This window comes from Chiloscyllium plagiosum, unplaced genomic scaffold (assembly GCF_037043375.1).
Source record: "Chiloscyllium plagiosum isolate Xiang-an unplaced genomic scaffold, Cpla_swu_hap1 HiC_scaffold_39, whole genome shotgun sequence".
Classification (NCBI taxonomy): Eukaryota; Metazoa; Chordata; class Chondrichthyes; order Orectolobiformes; family Hemiscylliidae; genus Chiloscyllium; species Chiloscyllium plagiosum.
The window spans coordinates 10170186-10194546 of record NW_028270177.1 but is presented as its reverse complement, the minus strand read 5'-3'; the positions used below and the strand labels follow the sequence as shown (position 1 = coordinate 10194546).

Genomic DNA, 24361 nt, shown 5'->3' with positions numbered 1-24361 from the left:
GCAGCTCTAACAGCATCTTTGGTGAAAAATCAGTGAATACTTCAAGTCCAGTCACTGGACTCCAAATGTAAACACTCCTGTGTTTCCACAGATGTTGCCAGACCTGCTGAGTTTCTACAGAAACTTCTGTTTTTGTTTCAGATCTTCAGCATCTGCAGTTCTTTGTTTTATTTAGGCATCATTAGATTAAATGGAGCCTACTGCAGTCTCTAATATAAACCCTTTCAGAACATTTAACATTAACCTTGCACAACATTTTGAGGTGCAAGGAAACAGCCAAAATCCACACAAGCTTAAGAATGTAATTTCTTCTCCAATATACTCTTTGCATCTTTCTGTAAGGTACAGCACAAGATGAATTATTATTAGGTTAGTTTTATTAAAGTGGGAGGAAGCAGCTACACTAGCAGCGACTCTGCACTGAACGACTAATAGACTTATGTGTTAACATTGGTGGGCAAACAATGGAGCTTCTAAAATGAACTGAAAACAAAGCATGCTAGAAGTCACTAGCTGGTCAGGCAGCATCTGTGGAGAGATAGCAAGCTGAAGTTTTGATTCCAGATGACTCTTCATCAGAGATTCAAAAAATGTGCATGTTTGAGAAGAGAAAGACAGGCCTGCATTTATATAGCACTTTTCATGACCACCAGCTTGTTCAGATTGCTTTACAGACAGTGAAGGATTTTGGATGTTTCCTATGTTGGGAGATGGATATATGGTAACCAGTTGACTCACTCCAAGCCTCCACAAGGAGCAATGTGATGACCTATGTTAAGGGATAAATATTGACCAGGAGACTGAGTGAAACTCTTCTCCTCCTCTCTGCTTTAATGGTCAAGGCTTGCTTTCTTTCTTTTACCACATCTCCCCGACTTCATTTCAGGTATCATCTGAAAAAGTCACATGTCTGACAGTACAGCACTCTCCCATTACTGAAAGTACTAGAGGAATTACCCTTACAGCCAATTCCAGCTGGATATTTTCAGATTTGTTCATGGAATGTGGCTGTCACTGGGAAGGCCATCATTATTGCACATCCCTATATGCCCTTGAAAAGCTGGGGGGTGAGCCACTGCCTTGAATTGCTGCAGCCAGTGTGGTGTGGAGGCATCACAGTGCTGTTCAGGAAGGAGCTACATCAATTTGACCTGTGACAGCGAAGGAATGGTGATAGGGTTTCATGCTAAATACACATACTTGGACGGAACTGTTGGAACATTCCTTTGCTTCTGCACACATTGTTCCCTTGGGTAGTAGATGTTGCTGGTTTAGAGGGTAGTGGAGCATAAGACACAGGAGCAGAAGTAGACCATTCAATCCATTAAGTCTGCTCTGCCATTCAATGAGATCACTTCCCTGCCTTTCTCTATAATCCTTAATTCCTTTACTGTTCAAATTTCTGTTGATCTCAGCATTGAATTTACTTAATGACCCAAGTCCACAGCCCTCTCCATTAAAGAATTCCACAGATGTGCTACCCTTAGAGAGAAGAAATTCATCCATATCTCTGTCTTAAGTGTATGGCATTCTGAGATTGTGTGCTCTGGTCCTGAACTCTTTCCAGAAGGGGAAAACAACATTTCCATATCTACCCTGTCAAAGACTATTTTGGCAAAGATACAAGAGTTTGTGCAGTTGGATTTTTCTGTACCTTGTTTTATGTGAAGTTAGGGTGAAAGCAATTGGGTATACACTAGTTCCTGCTTTTGCATCTGTATAAAGTATTTCCAGGGAAGATCAAAACATTTCTGGCTCCAAGTGCAAAATTGATGGCTCAGTCATTGGTGTGATTGGGGTCATTGTACTTTATAGATAATGGGGTACAAACACAAATGAGATTGTTTTGTTCACACTACAGTGCTTGGGAAAAAATGCTGCTGCTGTTCTCCTGACAGCCAGGAACATTCTCCCTTGAACAGTTCGCTGCACTCAAAAACAATTTGTCATTTAAGCTCTACTTTGTGAATCTGAAAGTTCCTATAAGTCGGCGGTGTACCCTTGAGAAATGTCAAAAGAAACGGTCAGTAATTAACAATTTCAAGATTGTCAGCAAGAGAGCAAGGAGTGAGATGACAAGTAACGTCTTCACTCAAGAGTTGTTAGGGAGTTGGAGTGTGCTGCCTGACAAAGTGGTGGAGGCAGTTTCCACAGGATGTTTCAAAAGAGAACTGGGTATATATTTGGAAGTATTGAAGTGAGAGGGCTACAGAGGTGGAGCCAGAGAGTGAGACCAGCTGAGTGGCTCTTTCGGGAGCTGTTACAGATACAATGGGTCGAATGGCCTCCTTCTGGACTGTAAAATTCTTAATCTAAATGATTCTATTCTATATAGTCATGGTGGACAGTCATGTTGCTCATTAATTGTTCTGATGTATAACCCATAATATATCAGTATTCAGCATTTTTCCAATTCAGCAACTTGAATATTACAATGTTTTCACCAAAAAGTAATCAATTGTCTCATTACTATTGTATGTTCTCCGTGTGTAGATTTGGTAATGAATTAATTTGACGTTATTGAAATTATTGCAGTAAGTGATACAGAGCCCATGCAGTACTGTATCTGTGCAGTCATGATTTGGAGATGCCGGTGTTGGACTGGGGTGTACAAAGTTAAAAATCACACAACACCAGGTTATAGTCCAACAGGTTTAATTTGAAGCACACTAGCTTTCGGAGCGTCGCTCCTTCATCAGATGATTGTGGAGGGCTCAATCCTAACACACAGAATTTATAGCAAAAATTTACAATGTGATGTAACTGAACAATTGATTGTCTGTTAAGCCTTTCATCTGTTAGAATACCATGACAGTTTCACTCCTTTCATGTGTAAATCACAAAACCTTTTTTGAAAAAGTTGCATTCTCAGGTTAGCTGTTAACAGTGGTGATAGCTAGACAATATGTTGAAGGTGTTAGCCCCCGTGTTATCTGCCTATGCCGTGATGTTTAGATTGATTCTAATCTTAAAAGTGAGATAGCAGAGTTTTACATGAATTCATGCAGTTTTTGAGCAAAGTACAATGTAACCATGCAAGTACAAATTCACCCCACAAAATATATGTGTGCATGTGTCTGACAAAGACCCACATGCACACACATATTTTGTGGGGTGAATTTGTACTTGAAGGGTTACATTGTACTTTGCTCAAAAACTGCATGAATTCATGTAAAACTCTGATTCTAATCTTAAAAGTAAGATAACGATCTAAACATCTTGGCATAGACAGAGAACACAGGGGGCTAACACCTTCAACATATTGTCTAGTTATTACCATTGTTAACAACTAACCTGAGAATGCAACTTTTTAAAAAAAGGTTTTGTGATTTACACATGAAAGAAATGAAACTCTCATGGTATTCTAACATGAAAGGCTTAACAGACAATCAATTGTTCAGTTACATCACACTGTAAATTTTTGCTATAAATTCTGTGTGTTAGGATTGAGCCCTCCACTACCACCTGATGGAGCGACGCTCCGAAAGCTAGTGTGCTTCCAATTAAACCTGTTGGACTATAACCTGGTGTTGTGTGATTTTTAACTTTGTATCTGTGTATGTGTACTTTACAAGCATTTATGCGGAAATGCCTCTGAATTGCTCAGTGGGTTAAGAATTGAAGAGTTTATTGTTGCAAGTTTTGATGAACATCCCCTTTTGAAATGTTGAACAATGCTACCCTTGTATTTATCACAGAGCTGGATATAGACACACTCCACCCCCAGCCACTTGGTGAAAATAGACTGCAAGTTAATTACCACAGTTACCCACACTACTCTTATCAGTTCATCTGTGGCTGAATTTTCCCTAAGCTTCTGGAAAGTAAAATATCTGCAAATAGGAATGGAGTTCATACATCAATAACAGAAGAATGCATAAAAAGAGCATTTCTGCAGCTGAATTGATGCCACCTTCAAAATCCATTAGGATTTGTTGTAAAAAGCAAAATGGTCAGTCAGTCTAAAGCCATCTAAATTCTGTGAAGTTGATTAACCACCTATTTATGATAGTGCCATAATTAAAAATTCCCTTTAGCATTAGCTTTGCAATCATTGTTCTTTAAATGTTCTTTTTTACTTATCAATGTTAAACTGGTCAGATGCCTATAGTGGATGGGTTAGATAAGTGCAGCTGTTTTTTCCCAAAATAGGCAAAATACTCAAGACACCATATTAATACAAATGGTTATGGCTATCACTTTTTGGCTGATTTAAATCAATGGCTCATTTTAAACACTGGACATTCAATGCAGGCAATTGTAGATGACGTTCATGAATAGAATGCAAGACTATTTAGGAAAGTGTGGGGAACGAGAAAGGAGCATTGATCTTACACCTTTCTACAAATACAATCTTGACCAGCAAATCAATCTGAATCCATTTTTTTCTTCAACCAATTTTTTTCTGTCTAAAGACGGAGCCAGTGTGGTAAGCAAGGATGTGATTTCGCCCTCTCAACCAACCATGGTTGATTGTTTGCCACAACCATCGATTTTATCATTTGCTGCTTGTGAATCCTTACCAAAAGAAAAATAGGAGACTTGTTTGACTTGTAACACTTCAACAACTTATCGATTGAATGAAAAATGTATTTTGGTCATAATAAGGATGAGAGATGGCCATCCTGAAAAGTAAGCTTTAAAATACCTCTGGATTTAATTGGTGGGTTGTTTTATTGTGTAAATGTAACTTGTTCAAATGTTATTTCAAGTATCTTTTTATAGAATGTATTTCCTTGCTTACCACAGTGGCTCTATCTTTAAAAATATTGAAACTGTTTCAGAAAAAAGTGGGTTTGGGTTGAGTTGCTGATCAAGTTGGTATTTGTAAAAAAGTGTAGGGCTGATGAGCTAGAATGTTCCTTTCTGCTTCCCCACCCTTTCCTGAATAGTCTCGCATTCTACTCATGAAACTTCATATACTGTTATATCCATTGAATGTCCAGTGTTTACAATGAAACATTGATTTAAAATCAACCAAAAAGTGATTAGGTAATCATTTATATTAATACAGCTGTACTTATCTAACCCATCCATTATAGGCAATAGATATGAGGCTGGAAAAGCACAGCATGTCAGACAGCATCCGAGAAGCAGGAAAGTCAATGTTTCAGGCTGGAACCTTTACTTTCCTGCTCCTCGGATGCTGCCTGACCTGCTGTGCTTTTCGAGCCTCACATCTATTGACTCTGGCTTCCAGCATCTGCATTCTTTACTGTCTCCAAGTGTTATAGGCATCTGATCAAGTTAACGTTTTACTTTTTTTTTCCTTTTCAATGATTGCAAATTTGATACTGATGGGAAATTTTAATTATGGCGCTATCATAAATTGGCGGTTAGTCAACTTCAGAGTTTAGACTGACCATTTTGCTCTTTACAACAAATCCTAAGGGATTTTGATGGTGGCATCAGTTCAGCTGAAGGAATGCTCTTTTTATTCATTCTTCTGCTATTGATGTATGAACTCCATTCCTATTTGCAGATATTTTACTTTCCAGTAACTCGGCAAATTAAGCCACTTACGTACTCATAACAAAATAAAGATTGAATCATGGTATTTGCATTTCCTTCCATACTTATAAAGCTGTCATAATCTAAATGTGTACAAGTTCATCAACAGCTCTTCTAGTTGTCCAGATCTGATCTGAGAGGTCAGGACCACTGCAGGCTTTTTGACAGTTGTGGTAAAGATGCAAAGATTTGTTTCTGTATTGCAAGGCAAAACATCCTACGTGTCCCTAGTTACTGCACAAAACTCTCCAAAGGACCTGAACTAATTCTCTTCCATCTTGTGAATATTGTGGGCAAAATCATGTGCACAGGAGTGTACCCAGCTTAAGAGGCAGCGATTGTAGTTATGTATTAGAAAAAATAGCTTAAGAATATATGGCCATGATGTGGAGATGCCAGTGTTGGACTGGGATGGACAGTCAGAAGTCACACGCCACCCGGTTATAGTCCAACAGGATTATTTGAAGTCAAACTTTCGGAGGGCTGCTTCTTTATCAAATTTTGAAAGCTTGTGATTTCAAATAAACCTGTTGAACTAGAACCTGAAAGAGCCTGATTTCTGACTTAAAACACGTCGAGGGAGTGCAATTGCCACATTACCCTGCTTTCTTTTCATCAATGTCCTTTTTATAGATCGCTCCATGTGCCTATAACTGTGGAAAATTGAACAAGTTGGAGTGCAGTGTGGCTTTATTTCCTTATATTTTTGCAATAGGAGTTTGTGGCATTGATCCATGTTGGGCAAGACTCGAAAATATACCACAGAACTCGCACTGTGGATAATATCCAACAAAGTATTGAGAGAAAATAATATCGAGACCACTGTTAGGGTTACTCACAATTTACCCACAAAGTCTAAAATAGATCTTATTTCAGAGCAGTTAACTGGATTCTCCGATTACAAAAGAAACAGAATATAATTAATCTTCGGCAAAACCTGCCTTGTTCTTTGTTTTCCTTGTATGTGTAGACTGGTGTGCAGTATTGCCTTTCTCCAAATGTCACATAGTTGTGGAGTTGAGTGGGAATCTCATCAGCCACTGGGTCAGGAATTCCATTGTAGCTTGACTCTTGGATGTAGAACATTACAAGCCACATGTAACGTGCAGAAAATGCTGCAGCATCCGCAAGGAAAAGGCAGGTTGATAAACTTGCCCCACTTTTACAATTTTCTGTTTTGAGAATATAGAAACTACTGCAGGCATAAACCATTGGCCCCTCTTACCTGCTCTGTTGTTATTAGATTGTGACTGATCTTATGCCTCAGTGCTGTTGTCCTGCACTGCCCCCATATCCCTTGATATTTTTAACTTTTGGAGGAATCTATTGACCTCTGCCCTGAGCATACATGATGACTGTGCCTTCGTAGCCCTCTGGACAGTGAATTCCAAATGTTCATCACCCTCTGAGTGAGGACTTCTTCCTCGTCTCACTTCCTTCCGTCCTATCCCTCCTTCTAAAACTGTGTTCCCAGGTTCTAGATCCCTCTACCTCAAGCCAGGGGAAACTTCCTTCCAACTTCTACCCTGTAGTGCTCTTAACAATTTTGTATGATTTAATGGGAAGATTTTTATTTCAGACTCTGGAGGCATGGCGTGGGCTGGTGTAGCCCAGAATAGGAATGTAGCAGCAGAGAAGGAATAGTTGGACTCTCTTTTAAGTTATCTTTGTTAATTTTTAAATTTTATTTTAAGTTAATTTAATTTAAGTTAAGTTAATTTTAAGTTAATGAGAATGGCACCTATGCATGATGATGGTATACATTTTTCAGTACTTTATATTGAATACATGTGACAATAAATGATTCAATTCAATTTATTCTGTTTTTTTTCAAAGCCATAACCATATTGCTGGTTAAGTTCAGTTGCTGGTGACTGATAGACCAATGAGCTTTCTTGAACATTATTGAAGTAAAGTAGTCTTTCCTCTGTACGTGTGTGTGTGTGAGAGAGAAGTGGGCACAGGAGCTGTGATACAGAACTGGAACGACACAAGACAACCTGGAATGTTGGTAGCCAGTTGAAAACTACATAAGAAATAGGAGGAGGATAAGACCATTCAGCTCATTGAAAGTGGTGCACCATTCAATATGACCAGATCTGATCATGTCTTCTACTCCACTTTCCCCTCCACATATCCCTTGATTCCCTGGGAGATCATATGATCTGTCTTTATCAGCCTTAAGTGTGTTCACTAGTGTATTGACTATCACTGGTGTAAAGGAGTCCAGCGATTCACAATCCTTTCAAATAATTTCTGCCCATCTCAATCCTAAAGAATAAGTAAAAACTTAACCACAGATGCCGTATATCAGAAACAAAGACAGAAATTGCTGGAAAAGCTCAGCATGTTCTGGCAGCATCTGTGGAAAGAAATCAGAGTTAACGTTTCAGGTCGAGTGACCCTTCTTCAGAAACAAATCGAAATAATAGATCCCTTACATGCACACAGTGCTGCCTTATTCTAAATTTCCCAACCGGGGAAACAGACTCTCAGGATCTTCTCTGTGAAGCCTCTTCATAATGTTTAACATTTCTATGCAGTCACCTCTCATTCTTCGAAACCACGGGGAGATTGACTTCACTGTCACCATGAGAATGCCTGGTCATGTCGAGTAAACTGAATCTAATAGAGTGTGTTGTTCATATTGCTTGGGTCTGTGGTTATAAGATGAGAAAGAGTCTGCCATCAGCGTGCACAACCAAGAGAAATGGAGGACATGGTCACTTATTTCATTGCTGTGTGTGACGTGTTATAGATATTGCAAATATTATGCAGCATCGTTGAGACATATCAGGAGTGTTAGTTCACATCAAAACCATACAATAGGGCAAAGGGCAAATTCGTTGCTGATAACAGGAAGCTTTTCATTCAAGGTGTCATCAACATGTAGAAAAGCCTTCCTATGCAGGGGCAGTGGCGATGAAAGCAGCAATCATTCATACCACAACTGTTGAATTTTATGATGCAGGAAATGAAGCTGCATTCTGAATGGAAGAACTGTGAATAGTCAAATGATGGTGCTTAACAATATTTGTTTTGCAAAAGCTATACTTGCATAAATCAGTTTGCTTCTGCAGCCAACTTCACTTCATTCCAATACTAACTGGGTTTGATTTAGTTTTCCATTGATCTGTAAATTCATTTCTTGTGTGAATCCCCACTGCTGAGATTCGATGCCAGGGGCTTACCTATCTGAATGTGTTTGAGTTTAGTTGATATATATTGGTATTGGTGACTGCAGTGGAAACTCTTGCATGAATGCTTTCTCCAATAAGGAAGTAAAGTGCTTCAGGAACCCATGGAGCTATATTGCTGTATGAATCACTGTCTGCAGGACGAGAGACGATTAGGACACAATTGTGGTGTGCAGGGCTATCTCTGAGATTGACCACACCAACTTCTTCCTATTGCTCTGCATTTTCCAAATATGCCGTTTTGGTTTCCTGATCTCAACTTTTCTTAACTTGTCAAACCAAATTTAAAAAAATAATCACGTCCACATCCACCCCCTTCTGTGTGCAGATTAACATGTGTGCACAAGCATTTAATTCAATCAAATGCTTTTTTGCAATAAGCAAATTTGCTGATTTTTTTTGGTGATTTGGGAACATGATATGGCAGTAGTGAATCAGAGGGATTTCTCAGTTCGCCCTTGAGAGACTTAACTAACCCACAAAAACACTTGAGTTTTTGTCTCCGATATAATTGTCATATGATAGCTGCACTCAAAATATGGGTTGGTTGAAGTTGCAGGGAGCCTATGTTTTTATGTTTATGTTTGGTTAAATATTTAGCAGTGATTATATGAACAACAGATTAACTCCCACATTACGGCAATTGAAATGTCAATACAGTTGTCTCGGGACACATTGTTACGCTTGCCATAAAATAGTGCAATGTGTTGCGGACCATCTCTGCAACCTGAGCATGACCGTTTGAATTCCGACATCTGACTGTGCTGTTTCAGAAGCATTATCACTGTGTTTGGTTTCTTAAAATTGTACTATAAAGCTGGAGTTTAACCCCCTTTCCCAATCCAGTATTACTCTGATTTTGGTGTCTTCGATGTCAATTGTCTACAGGTTGAAGATTATCCAGTTTGTCTCAAGGATTATCTAATGACTCCAGTACTTTTCTAGACAAAGCTCGTCACTACTGTGTGGACAATAGGGATGTATAACAAGCATTTGCGAGTTTTGAGAAGATTTGTAGCTCAGGTTGAGGTTCTGGATGTAGGTTTGCTCGCTGAGCTGGAAGGTTCATTTTCAGACGTTTCATCACCACACTATGTAATATCATCAGTGAGCTGCCGGATTAAACTTCCAGCTCAGTGATCAAACCTATGGTTCATACTGTGCCAAAATAGATGTGTTGAGTGGTTCAGTAGGAAGGCTCAAATACTTGGCAGAATGTCTGAGAGTCTACTGAAATTGTCATTGGTAACGAAATACAGTTGTGTTGAAATTAATCTGATAATTGTTTGTATATTTGTACATGGGATTAAAACATGTATATAACTTATCCTTTCATGAAATGTGAGCATCTTTGGCAAGGCTAACATTTGTTGCCAATTCCAAATTCTCTTGGAGAAGGTGAGAAGACAATTGCAGTGAAGACCCAGTTGGCTGTGGAGAGTTACGGTCTTGACATGTAAACAAATTGTTGTCCTTCCTGAGCCACCACCGTCATCTTTTAAGGCTACCTGGTGCATACTACATTCAACCCCTTACTGACCAACATAGAACAGAGCTGATGAAAGATCATTGTCCTGAAATGGTCATTCTTGTTTCTCTCTACACTCTGGTTGGCTGAGTTTTTAAAACTTTTTTGTTTTCTTCAAATCCTAATTTGTGTTGAGGTTGGGGTGCTGTGCTTGTTGGTATCCCTGGGGTTGAAAGAATTAAAAATGTAATGGATTTGTTTTGGCTTTGGTCGCTGTCCAGCTAACTGCATCAAATGACGTGCATGGGAAGAGGATTCAGGATAGCCGCAACGACATTCAGTCGCCCATCTTACCAAGATTTGCCAAACATTAAAGAATATGATATGGATTTGGGCAGAGGGGATAGCAGACAGTTGCTGCCACCCATGAAGCTAGCTGTATCTGAGTATGAGTCAAAACCTTCATCTGTTGGGAAGAGAGGGAGAAAGTCCTTTTTGAGGAAGACTTGCATTTTTCCGACTCTACCTTCTCTCTATTCACCAAAGAGCAGCTGGTCACTTAATCTTACCCAAAGGGGTAGTCCACACTGTTAAGTAATTTATTCATTTAGCTAGGCTCTGGTATGCTTACCTGACTGAGTCCCTAACATTAGTGGCAGAGCTAAAGGTGGACATAATCATTCTGGACTTTTCAGTCCATTGAAGGCTCCCCTCTTGTCCTTGGATGAAGGAACATATAGTTGGAATGATAAAGTCCATGGATCAAAAAGTACATGTTATGATTCCCGAATTACATGAGCTGATTTTGGCCGAGTCAGCACAGTGGATTCTGAAATGGGACTTCAGTTGAGGAGTAGAGAAAGGTGTTAGCGAGGAACAGAAATCAGCCAGGATTCTTGCTTTGTGTCACAGAGGTGTGTTGCATGTATGGGTGTTGTCATTATGTGTGGACAGGGTGGGATTTTAGACCATGAAACACACTTTCATTATGAATAGTTTGTTCAACCTTGTATGAAGAAAAACCATTGGACTGAGGTGCCTGTGGTTTGCTTGCATACGTGTTGCCATTTCTTAGGCAATCTTTTATCATTCCAGGAGAGAGGGAGGAGGAAACAAAGCATACACCTGAGATGATGCAAACAACACACTTCCAATGTGCCATTGCTGTCATGTTAAAATAATTGCTTTTTCATTTTCAACATCAGTTTATTTTCCTCGAGTAGAAAACCTTGAAACCTTAAATGTTGCTGTGGCTTTATTGTTGCCCCTCATCTGAGTCAGAGCTTTTAAGCCTGGCTGCAGCTTTGAGTGTGTAATGAAGACTGAAATGTATGATGCAGTGCTGCACTGTTGGTGATGCTGCTTCTGTTAAACTGAGACCCCGTTTACCATTCCTGAGGACTATTGTATGGTCCTCCTTTTAGGAGGATTCAAAGAGGAGAGGGGAATTCTGTCAGTATTCCAGCCAATGTTCCTCATTTCTGAGCATTCCACCTGAAAAGAATTCGTTTGTTAGTGGAATCTTGCTGTGCACAAATGGGTGTAGTAATTCTGAAGTAATTCATTGATTTGAAAGTGTAATGTGATGAGGTGTTACTTATGCACCTAGTCAATTCATTAATCTAGAACGAACAGCCAAGTGAAACTGATACTGATCATGTATGTGTTTGTTTTCTTTCAGCTTCCATCCCACGGGAAACCTTAATGCATTTTGCAGCGCGACTGGGTTTGTCCAGACTAGCTTCCTTCCTACTCCAGCAGCCAGGTGGACAGGAGGCTCTGGGTATCACCAACCTTGATGGTGCGACACCCGTTCATCTTGCAACACAGAGAGGTTTCCACAATCTCGAGGAACTTTTTACCCAGTAAGTGTTCTCCATTTCTGAGCATGGCTGCTCACCATTCTGTCTGCACAAAAGCTTTTGGCTGTTTTCTGGCCCAGACGGTAAATTCGTGCCACAGTTGTGAGAGCTTGTAGCAAATTAACGCCACCAGCTCTGAGCAGGTTTTTACAAAACCAAATAACTCCGTGTGGTGGGGGGGGGGGGCGGAATTCTCCTGTCGTCACAGTGTCTGGTGATCTTTTACCCTTTCAATTCCGTCTCTGAGTAAATGTATTAATTATAGTTTTGCATCTTTGTCTATGTGGGGGAGGGAAGGTGCATATGTTTCTCTTCAAGACTGTTATTAAGAGCACTTTGCAGGTTTGGTGGTAAACTACATGTCCAAGGTATAATCAGCAAGGTAATGAGATCTTTCAGGATTGTAAGATAGGACCATGTGATGAGAACTCTAATATATTGAGTTGCATGTTTGTGAAGAGTTGTTATATGTGGAGTTACTGGTGCAGCTGCAAAATTTGCAACAGGTGAAACAGCCATCAGAGGAAGCATGAACCACAACCACAGCGTAAAAGCCGTTGGCTTCACAGTAAGCACCTTTTGTGGTCTTTTGAAGTGTTGAGGATATTGCTCAAAGAACCTGTCCAAGACAAAATCTGCAGTTGCAGAAATAATAATAAAACAGAAGATATGAGCAGATGCGTTAGCATCCGAAAAGATGCAATACAGGACTACAGCAATCAAACCTGTGTTTGTATTTTATGGCATATTATCAGCTTCATGAGTCATCCCAAAGCATACTGTATCAATTAATTTTTTTGTTTAAACTACTTGCGGATTGTAGTGAGGCTCCCTCAGACACCAGGTGAGTATAGATTTGGAGAGGAATATTGATCAGGACAGTGGAGAAATTCCGTACTCTCTCTACACAAGATCTCTTCTATCTGTCTCAGTAATAATGTCAGAAGTCACATGATACCAGCGTATAGTCCAACAGGTTTATTTGAAAACACAAGCTTTTGGAGCGCTGTTCCTTTGTCAGGTAGAGTATACTGAGGTGACTGTGCTTACAAGCTGAACCAACTAGCATTTCAGAGGAAGTAAAAATCTTGTGGGATTTTGTTGCATCTTTAACAATGCACTGGTCAGACCATATTTGAAGTATTAAATACAATTGTGCTCATCACATTACAAAAGGTGGTTGCAATGACTCAACAGATTGCAAAGGAAGGGGAAAGGAAGCAGGTAACAGGTAAGGAATGATTTTGGTAACAAGGTGACCAATCTTCGAAAGAGTTCTGATGAAATCAATTGATATTCATGTAGAACTGAGTGAGAGTCTAATGGTTCCACAGTTCGCAAAGAAAGCTGAGTGACATTAGAAAAAGATCCATCACTTGAAGAAAGTTCAATTCGTACATCACCCATGGGACTGTCTTTAAGAAAGTGTAGCAGTGTTGGGGACTGTATTTAAAATTTGTGGAATGGAGAGGATAGATTATCAGAAAATTGTGGTTTGGCAGCTAAATACCCTTTTCTTGATTTTACTTTGTTTCAAATTCCTTCCCTCTTTCACATCTGGAAGACTTTGCACTTGTATATTTGAAACACTGATTGTTTTTTCTGTAAGATACTGATACAACTGCATAAGATGTTTCTGAACTGATTAAGGCGTTTGCTCCTGTTTGTCCTGCATTGGGAAATGTAACTGTATTGAGACTATAATCTGAACTGTGCATGCCTTCATTTGAACATCACTTTCCATTCATCATTGATGACTGATCTTAAATGCTAAAAATCACACAACACCAGGTTATGGTCCAACAGGTTTAATTGGGAGCATTAGCTTTCGGAGCGCAGCTCCTTCAGGTCATTGTCACAACGACCTGATGAAGGAGTGGCGCTCTGAAAGCTAGTGCTTCCAATTAAACCTGGTGTTGTGTGATTTTTAACTTTGTACACCCCAGTCCAACACCGGCATCTCCAAATCATCGATCTTAAATGCCCTAAAGCATTTTGCAATGAATTACTTTTACAATGTGATTATCGTATGACAAATATTCCAGCCAAAAACAAAGTTTTACAAAGAGCAGAGAAATGTTTGATCAGTCAGTCTGAGGTTATGAGAGATAAGCTAGTTAATGAGTGGTCATGCCAAAGGCACTTTGTCTAATAGAAGCCTGGGTTAACTGGAGCAGTGGTTATTCAGGAAGTTTTTCTGCCATTATTAACTCAGTTGGCTGAATTCTTGCCTTAATCATAGGACTCCTACTGTGCAGATAAAGGCCATTCAGGCCATTGATTCTGCACCAACCCGTCAAAGCACATCCCACCCTATCCCCGCAACCTTGCATTTACCATGGCTAATCCACTTTGCCTGCACAAATGTGGATACAGTGGGGCAATTTAGCACGGCCAATCCGCCTAACCTGCACATCTTTGGACTGTGAGGGGAGTCCGGAGCACCTGAAAGATACCCACAGAGGCACAGGGAGAATGTGTAAACTCCACGCAGACAGTTTGGAAGGCTGTGGAAGCAAGTCGCACTCCATAGACTGAAACAAAAAATTTAGAGTGGTGATCCACTCCAGTATTTGAGGGAGTGCTGCTGTGTCGGAAGTGCTGATTTTTGGCTGAGATGTTAAATTGAAGCCTCTTACATCCCCTCACACGAATGGAAAAACATTCCACCTTTTAGTTGGATGGAGAGCAGAAGAATTCTGCCTGATATCTGGTCTCGAAGCCAATATTTAGTCATCTACCAGTGTCACTGAAGCACATCAGTCATCATTATGTTGCTGCCTGACACTGCGTTTTTTGGTTATTTGTTCTCTGACCTATTGTGGCTTATTATTTCAGGTCCTCCTGTCAGGCATTTTTGGATTGTTTAGCATGCTGAAGGCGCTATATAAATGCGGATTTTTGTTGTTTACCAGGACAACCAGCAAGATGAATAATTGCCCAGCAAAAACCAAACCAGTGGCACTTTCTCAGGCTGTAATTCTAGCCTTGTTGATACCACTTCAGGAAGAACAAATATATTTTCTTCTGCTAAAAATATATAATCACAGGGTTTAAAAACTTTCCAAAATATTTGATTTTTTTTTGTTACTAGTGCTATATGAAAGAATTATTTAGTGAATCCTTGCTGATATTAATCTATTATTCAGTGCTAGTTTAATTTAAAACTGTGTGACATACCCAGTGGTTAGGTTACCTTTGTTGTAAAGATTCCTCTCTTTTACCGAGGCATGGACTTTAATAGCCCCTCCCACCCCCCCCACCCCCCACGTCACCTTTTCCCTGTCCAGTAAAGAGAACCAAATCCTTACTGTGCCACTTCTGATTTGAATGTCAGCCATAGCTCAGGTACTTGTGTACAAGGATCAAAATGTGTCCAGTGTCATGCCTTAGACCTCTGCTGACCAGGGACTTGGCCTCAGAAGTCCAGCCTTACTTCTGCAAAATAAGGTTCAAGGAGGAGAGTTTAATGCCATGAATTAAGATTGGATTCAGATGTACATTCTGCAAGAATGTTATGATCTTCAAAATTACCCAGTTCTCCTTTAGGACACATCTCAGTTTTACCTCCTACTGACCAACACAAAATGATACAGTAAGATGCTTCACCTCTGTAGCTGCTCCCACTTTCAAAGGGTTGGGGTGGAAGAGTAAAGATACCACAGTGAGCCCTACTCTGGCGCAGCCATTAATTAAAGCTCTGAATTCAGCACTCGTTTATAGTGATTTTTCGGTTGATTTGAACAAACTTTGTGATAAATTATTTTCATCAAAGGACTGGAACCATGTTGAGATTTCAAATTAGATCCAAATCCTCACAGTCACTGTGCTAATATCAATCAGTGGCTCTGGTTGTCATTAAGTTGTCTTATTGAATTGACTTTTTGAATGCATAGATTTATGGATACAGTAGTTGCACATGTACGCCACCTGTAGTGTATCAATGCGTGCTTCACAAGGAATTGCACATTTAATAGAAAATCCTTGACTGTACCCAATGTTTGTCAAAGCCACATGATGTACTTGAAAGTGTTGATGCATTGCTGGCCACCATTGACAACGGGGTTTCAGTGATCTGGATGTAAGTGTTTGCAGAATCTGGTAGGCGCCAGGCAAATGGAATGGACATCCTCTTAATAGGAATGGAATACAGGTATCTGCTTAAAAGGGACACTGCATCAAGCACCAATTGGTTTCCAGATGTTTTTGCTCTCACTATTGGACGTTCCCATAAAGTGCCTTTCATTAATTTGCAGATAAGTTTCAGGAGTAAGCAAATTGCTTTGAATTGTTGTTAAGAATGTGGTTAATGATAATTTGGGAAGAGTTTTAAAGCAACTCCCAAAATTGCAATGTATGTGTGTATGTGCAAGAGAGCGAGAATAGGGTGTGGTAAAGCTTTACAATCAGTGTGTTGTCCTTGGTAATGTTTTAGGATGGTGTATGTAAGTACCATAAAATTAGGAGGAGCAGAAAGATATTTCCAAGGAATGCAGAAGGTTGAGCAAGTTGACTTTCACAGATTAAGATTGCACAAAATCCCCACTGAGGTGAGCGACCAATTTGAAACTGGTCTTAATAAAAACCAAAAATACTGGGGATGCTGTAAATCAGAAACAAAAACAGAAATTGCTGGAATTCCAGTAATTTGTTTTTGAAACTGCTCTTGTTGATGCTGCATGAGGAGTGGAAACTAGATAAATTCTCTGCTCTTTGAATAATGTTATGGAGTCCTTTTTTTTGTCCATTTGAACAGACTGGCAAATTCTCTTCAGCACTGCCTCTGAAAGTCTTTGACATTGTGACATTTCGTCAGGATTGCCCTAAAGCATCAGCCTAGCCTTGACAATTGAGAGTTACAGTTGGGCTTTTGTTTTTTTAAACATTTACTTTGGGAAAGGAATATTGCAAGCAAGGTTAACATGTATTGCCCATCTCTGGTTATTTGTCAGGAAGTGATATGAACCTTCTTCCTTAACCACAGTAATTTGTGTCACTGCTAGGTGGAGAGCTCACTTTAAGTTCTGCCTGGGTTCACCATCTCCTGACCTCATAGCCTTTTTCCCAATGTGGACAAGAGAGTTGAAGAAGAAGTGAGAGTTACTGCCTTTGGCATCAAGGTGCTGTAGCAAAGCTATAGTCGGTCAGAATCTGGGGATGTTCCTGCACTGGTTGGAATTCTGCTCGGCACAAAGGAAGATGGTTGTGGTTGTTGGGGGCCAGTAATCCCAGCTCCAGGACATCTCTGTGATAGTTCCTCAAGATAGTGTTCTAGGTCACATCTGCTTCATTGATGACCTTCCGACCATCATAAGATCAGAAGTCAAAATTTTTGCTGCTGATTGCACTGTGCTCACCACCATTTACAATTCCTCAGGTACTGAAGCAGCCCAATTTTAAATGTTACAAGATCTGGAAAATATCCAGGTTTGTACTGACAAGTGGCAAATAGCATTTGCATTACATAAATGCGAGGCAATGACCATCTCCAGCAAGACAGAAAGTAGCTATTGTGTGTTGGCGTTCAGTGAATCACCATCACTGAATCCCCTTCATTCAGCATACTGAGAAATGCTGTTGGCCAGATCCTTGGAATTCATTACCATCGAGGGCTGTTGAGGCTGGGTCACTGTGTATACAAGTTTTTAAATCAGTAAGGGAATCGAAAGCTATGGGGGAAAAGAAAGGCAGAAAGTGGAGTTGAGAGTTATTAGATCAACCATGATCTCATTGAATGGCTGAGCAGAATTGATGGACTGAATAGCCTATTTCTGTACCTGTAGATTAGGTATTATAGTCTCATAGAAACTGAGCTGGACTAGTCATATCTATACTGTGGCTACAAGAACGGGTCAGAGGCTCGGAATCCTGCAGCAAGCAACTCAACTCCTGACTCCCCAAATCATGTCCATCTACAAGGCACGAAGTCAGAAGTGTGATGGAATGCTCCCTGAATGAGTAAAACTCCAACAGCACTCAAGTAATTTGACACCCCAAGACAAAGCAATCCATTTGACTGACATCAGATCTACAAGCATCCACTCCCTCCAACACGAACAGTCAGTAGCAGCAGTGTTTACCATTTACAATATGCCCTGCAAAGCTCCTGAGTCAGCAACTTGTGAATCCAGAACCACTACCATTGAGAACGACAAGGGTAACAGATAAATGGGAACATCACCACCTGCAAGTTCCCTTCCAAGTAATTCACCTTGGAATTACATCACCATTGCTTGAGTCACTAGGCCAAAATCTGAGAACTTCCTCCCCCAGCAACATTGTGGGGATGCCTAAACCCAATGGACTGTCATGGTTCAAGCAGGCAGCTCATCCCTACCACCTGAAGGATGATGAGGGATGTGTCATAAATGCTGCCCCAGCTAGTGAAGCCCACATCTCCTGAATTTTAACCTAGTGACAATGACAAAGGAATGGTAACATATCTAACGAACTCAAAATGTAGGAAGGTTATAAGTGAATCTGGAAATTGGGCACCCCAACTGTTTACTGGGGTAAGAGAGCTGCCATTAGGCTAAATTTGCATTTACCATCACACGCCTGGTCTGTTGTCCCTGAGTTCAAAAATTATGGCAAATTAAAATGCCAAGGATTCCATGGCACATATGGTTGCACATATTGTTTCAGTGCCACCTTTATTGCTCAAAGTTACTTACATTATGCCCCATTCTGTTGTCTCAACACACAACTGTGTTTTGAGTGGGTGGATGGAAGCCCATAGGAGATGTGCAGAAGCAGCTTGCTGATGGGTTCACCTCTGTTCCTTCCACATCGCAACTTCAGCGGAAGCAGCTGGTGTTTGTTAGGCACCTCCCATCATCGCATTGAGGGGTGAAGGCGGCTGTACACAGCAGCAACTTCCATGCCTGATCTCTCGCCTTAACTGCTGTCTGCGTCCTTTTCTGTTGATGAACTCGCTCATTAAGAGTTACTTCAATCATGCAAAATTTAATATTTCGATATGTTTAACTGTTGCTCCTTCTGTTTTAGGCAAAAGCCTGATGCAGCGTTAGCAGGGGACGTAACACCGATCGCATCCTCGGAAGACTATTCTGTACGCTACCAACGGCACTTGAACGTTTACATGTATACCATCAATAACCCCCAGAGAGCAGAGCTCAACAGTGTGGAACACAACATCAGTGAACTGCAGAGATATATCCAGACTCACAGATGTGAAATGGTAAGAACCAATTTCCAAAAGCCTTATTCTCATTTCTGTTATTGAAAGCTTGCAAGGAATGTCTTTATCAGGGACACCAGATGTACAACAAAGTGCATCAAACATCAGGCACAATTCATCTAAAAACATGAAATTTGGATATTGTTCTATTTTGTTTGAGAGAAAATAGAGGCAAAACTGTTAAATGTCTGCACAACGAGTTTGATTTTATTAAAACCTACTTATTGGAACAGCAGAATTGCTGTTTGAGAAAAATATCAAGGTAATTTATCTACATTGCCTTTAGTCATCTTGGTAGCCGCGTGATGCACTGCATGATACAATGACGCAATTGTTAACTAATCACAGCAAACCATCTCAGACCCACATTGCAGAACTTCCCATAATTTCCTGCATCTTAATGTTATTTACGAATATGTTATCAATATCAATTATTTACCATTGTGAATATCAATCAGGCAAATGTTGTGAAGTAACAATTCAATGGGTTCCAACTTAATTACTTTTTCTATTAAAGACTGTAATACGTGAAGCTAAACATGTGCTGGCATCTCACTTGGCGACTGGGAAGGCATTGGGTTCTCTCTTGGTGCAACTCTCCTGCAAAAGTCAAGGCACTATTGAAGAATTTGAATCTTGAGACTTTATTTCAAATTCTCATTTCTGTTATTGAAAGCTTGCAAGGAATGTCTTTATCAGGGACACCAGATCTATAACGAAGTGCATCAATCATCAGACACAATTCATTCAAAAACATGAAATTTGGATATTGTTCTATTTTGTTTGAGAGAAAATAGAGACAATTTATTTCCAATTCAAATTCCACCATGTGCTGTGGTGGGATTTGAATCCAGGTCCCTAGACCATTATCTGGATCTCTGGATTAACAGTCCAGCGATAATACAACTAGGCCATCACCACCCAGCAACTTGAGTCATGATAAATCACCACGACCACACTACCACCACCCTCTCTCCAATTTTCCTCGTTTCCCTTGCTAACCTAAGGGCAGCTGAGCAGATCTGACTGCGAGGTAGCTCAACAGACCCTAATGATCAAATCTGAAACCCTATGGTTAAGAGTGGTTAGGTTCCACACTGTACAGAACATTTGTAAGCCGAACCATTGAGCTTGGAAAAGCATTTTTCTTTTACAAGTGTAACATTAATATTGTTGAGCTCATAGTTTACCACTGACCCTGTTGTTTTTCTTCAAATGTCCTTATTTTGGTCATGTTGACATGCTGATCAGGTATAATTATCAAGAGAAATGGACAGGTTTGCAATTACAATAAGCAGCAAAACAGATGGTGCTGTATTTAATGGGTTTCAGATGTCCCACTGTAATCTATCTTCACAATTGGAATATCGGTTCATGTGTCTAGGCTTATGCTAATTATGTTGTGTGTTTCAGGATTGTGGTAATTGCTTACAATTATCAATATTATTAAGGTTTATAAATTTGTGAATTAATTGTTAAGAGCAACCAGATGTCCTTTTCTAACTGGAACCACATTTTGTATTTTTATGATTTGTGTCAGGTTGAATAGCATTATATTATGCCCCAGTAGTAAATATATAGCATTAGTGAAAAAACTAATTTTAGTTAGAAAAGTGGAAGATGGTATGGATGAAACTTGAAAACTAATTTAGAATGATCATAATTGGTCACTATAAGGTTTGTTTCAAGCTGAGGTTGTGTATAGACAGGGCCATTTTGAATTTATAGCACCACTGACTGGAGGAAATGCAGAATACTAGCCAGAGGTTTGGCAGCGGGAACAGTCTGGGGTAAAGAAAAACATTGTATTCACGATGGAGCTGTTTGAAGGCCTCTGTCTATCTTGCACTAAAGTTGCAATGGAGACCTGGAATCAGGGGCCAACCTGATTTTTGAGCAAAGGGAATTGAAACTCCCTGGAGTCTGATCTCTAACTTTAGATTATAATTTTAGCATGGAAGTGAAGCAAAGCAATGAATTGCTTTGTGCAAATGCACCTCAGTAAAATAAAAACAGCTCATGTGTCCCATGGGAAGCATGGACATTTAAGTCAGCTGTGACACTGTGCTGGTACCAATGTGATAAATAAGCTTGGTTAGACAATTCTTGGTGCACTAGGAGAAAGTGAGGGCTGCAGATGCTGGAGATCAGAGCTTAAAAATGTGTTGCTGGAAAAGCGCAGCAGGTCAGGCAGCATCAAAGGAGAAGGAGAATCGACATTTCGGGCATAAGCCCTTCTTCAGGAATGAGGAGGGTGTGCCAAGCAGGCTAAGATAAAAGGTAGGGAGGAGGGACTTGGGGGAGGGGCGTTGGGAATGCGATAGGTGGAAAGAGGTTAAGGTGAGGGTGATAGGCCGGAGAGGGGGTGGGGGCGGAGAGGTCGGGAAGAAGATTGCAGGTCAAGAAGGCGGTGCTGAGTCTGAGGGTTGGGACTGAGAAAAGGTGGGGGGAGGGGAAATGAGGAAGCTGGAGAAATCCGCATTCATCCCCTGTGGCTAGAGGGTTCCTAAGCCGAAGATGAGTCGCTCTTCCTCCAGGTGTTGTGTTGCCATGGTCTGGCGATGGAGGAGGCCAAGGACCTGCATGTCCTTGGCGGAGTGGGAGGGGGAGTTAAAGTGTTCAGCCACAGGGCGGTTGGGTTGGTTGGTGTGGGTGTCCCAGAGGTGTTCTCTGAAACGTTTTGCAAGTAGGCGGCCTGTCTCCCCAATGTATAGGAGTCCACATCGGGTGCAGCGGATGCAGTAAATGATGTGTGTGGAAGTGCAGCTGAATTTCTGATGGATATTGAAGGATCCCTTGGGCCCTTGGAGGGAAGTGGGGGGGAGGTGTGGGCGCAAGTTTTGCATTTTTTGTGGTTGCAGGGGAGGTGCCGGGAGTGGAGGTTGGGTTGGTGGGGGGTATGGATCTGACAAGGGAGTCGCGGAGGGAGTAGTCTTTCTGGAACGCTGATAGGGGAGGGGAGAGAAATATATCCTTGGTGGTGGGGTCCGTTTGGAGGTGGCAGAAATGATGAAGGATGATCCAATGTATCTGGGGTGGTAGTTGAGGGCTAGTGGGGTTCTGTCCTGGTGACGATTGGAGGGACGGGGTTCAAGGGCGGAGGAGCGGGAAGTGGAGGAAATGCGGTGCAGAGTGTCGTCAATCACGTCTGAGGGGAAATTGCGGTCTTTGAAGAAGGAGGCCATCTGGGTTGTTTGATATTGGAACTGGTCCTCCTGGGAGCAGATGCGGCGGAGGCGAAGGAATTGGGAATATGGGATGGTGTTTTTACAAGGGGCAGGGTTCTTGGTGTACTACTATATCTCAGCACAGCAATGTCTTTTGCAACACAGTGCAGCCATTGATTCCTATTTCCTTTTTTTGAATAGGATACGCTTTCTGTGCCAACCAATCAGACGTCACAGCCTGAACTGTCACAACCTATTGAGTTTGTTGAAAACTTAAGAACTGAGGAGGGTTGTAAAGCCAATAGTAGCAGCAGCAGCAGCACCATTGCACAAACACCAATTGAAATGCCAGCTGAGAACTCAGTTTGCCTACAGGAGAGCATGCCAACTGATGAAGAGGTGACTGATTGGTGTCCTGAGGGGATGCATTTTAAGCATCAAGAAAATATTACTCAAGACAGCATTACTGATACAAAATTGGAGAGAGCAGCCGGTTACGAAGATCCATGCACAAACCTGGAATGTGAAGGACAACAGGAGGAGGCTGTGTTGATGGTAGAGTCTGAAAATATACCAGGGAAAACTGTACTTTTGCAGAAAGCATCTAATGGGGATTGTGATAATTACAGCGTGTCCTGTGACACAGCTCTTGTGGAAACTTCAGGACCATCTGAACAATTACATCACAATCAAGAGTACGCTTTCGAAGAGGATGCTTCACAAAGGGAGATGTCGGACAATATGTTAATTTTAAACAATAATAGCCCTGACAGTGAAACAGTAGTCACTATGAAACCCCTTGAAGTAAAGGAGAAATCTATTCCAATTGCAGAAAATAAGCTAGAAAACGTCAAAAACTGTGTTGAATTGGTTACTGATAAAAATGCCCTGAGTGATAATGGTGGATCAACAGAGGAATTTACACAGCTGACGGACTGTCACCCTATACAACTGAACAATGGAAGTCCTCCACCCCCTGAACAGATTGCAGAAGTAGAAGGCAATATGGAGTTGACCAAAGATGAGTCCAGTGCAGATATTAATGCCAGCATGACTAATGAAGCTAACGCTGAAGCTGGCTTTGAGATGAAAAATGATTCTCTTGAAAAAATGTTTGCAAGTTCCCAAAACTTGATTCTCAATTCTGATGAGGAATGTGAAGGAATAGACCATGAAATGGCTGTAGAGGAAGAGTTTGTACAGAGTCGCAAAGTGTCTGAGATATTGCAGTCACTGAATGACATTGAGGAGTATGAACAGACTCACTCTACATCAGAAGTGCTACACTTAAATGTCTTGGAAAGTGAACCTGAGCAAAATGATGACGAGTTGGAAGTGGACTGTCTTTGTGATGATCAATGGTCTCAACAGGTTGACGCATTATTAGAAACGGCATTAGATTCCAACGTTGAGGACCATGCTATGCCAATGGATGTCCAATCCACAGTGGATTTAAAAGAAGGAGCTTCTCAAGATGAGTGCATCAAAGAGTTGTTGTCATCTAAATGCAGCTCTGAAAAAGAGCCATCTTGGTTGCCGATGACAATGAAATGTCCCATTAAACATAATGAAGACTTTGGACCCCAAGGAGCCAAAAGGACATTGGAGGTCCTAACCAAACCAACTGATACTGTTGCACATCTGCAAAACCAGGAAGTGTTGCTCAGCATAGTAGAAGAACCTGCTGATTATATGGTGAACAGTTATTCAGATTCTGAGGATCTGTTTCAACAAAATGGGAAACCTTCAACCGTAGATGAGGAAGATCCCTGCGTAATGAAATGCTGTGGATCAGGAAGCAAAGCAAATGACAAAAGTGAAGACATTTTCCTTGGAAATGAAAAAATTAACACAATTTCTTTGGATTCAAAAGTGCTGCAGCATTCTGATCGAAAATTTAACATTGTACTGGATGCAAATGGGAATTTAGAAACAATCAGCTTTAAAGGTAAGTG

At 40.8% G+C, this 24361-nt stretch overlaps 1 protein-coding gene across 6 annotated transcripts in view; it reads left to right on the top strand.

The window, feature by feature from the left end:
* The window catches only part of LOC122540917 (A-kinase anchor protein 13-like), a 417382-nt gene that overhangs the window by 159942 nt on the left and 233079 nt on the right, over positions 1-24361 (top strand). For all 6 annotated transcript variants that reach the window (XM_043677213.2, XM_043677212.2, XM_087981477.1 and 3 more), the window contains 3 exons: positions 11858-12041; positions 19047-19239; positions 22608-24354. In XM_043677213.2, the coding sequence (XP_043533148.2) occupies positions 11858-12041; positions 19047-19239; positions 22608-24354 (2124 nt within the window). The remainder of the gene's footprint in view (positions 1-11857; positions 12042-19046; positions 19240-22607; positions 24355-24361) is intronic.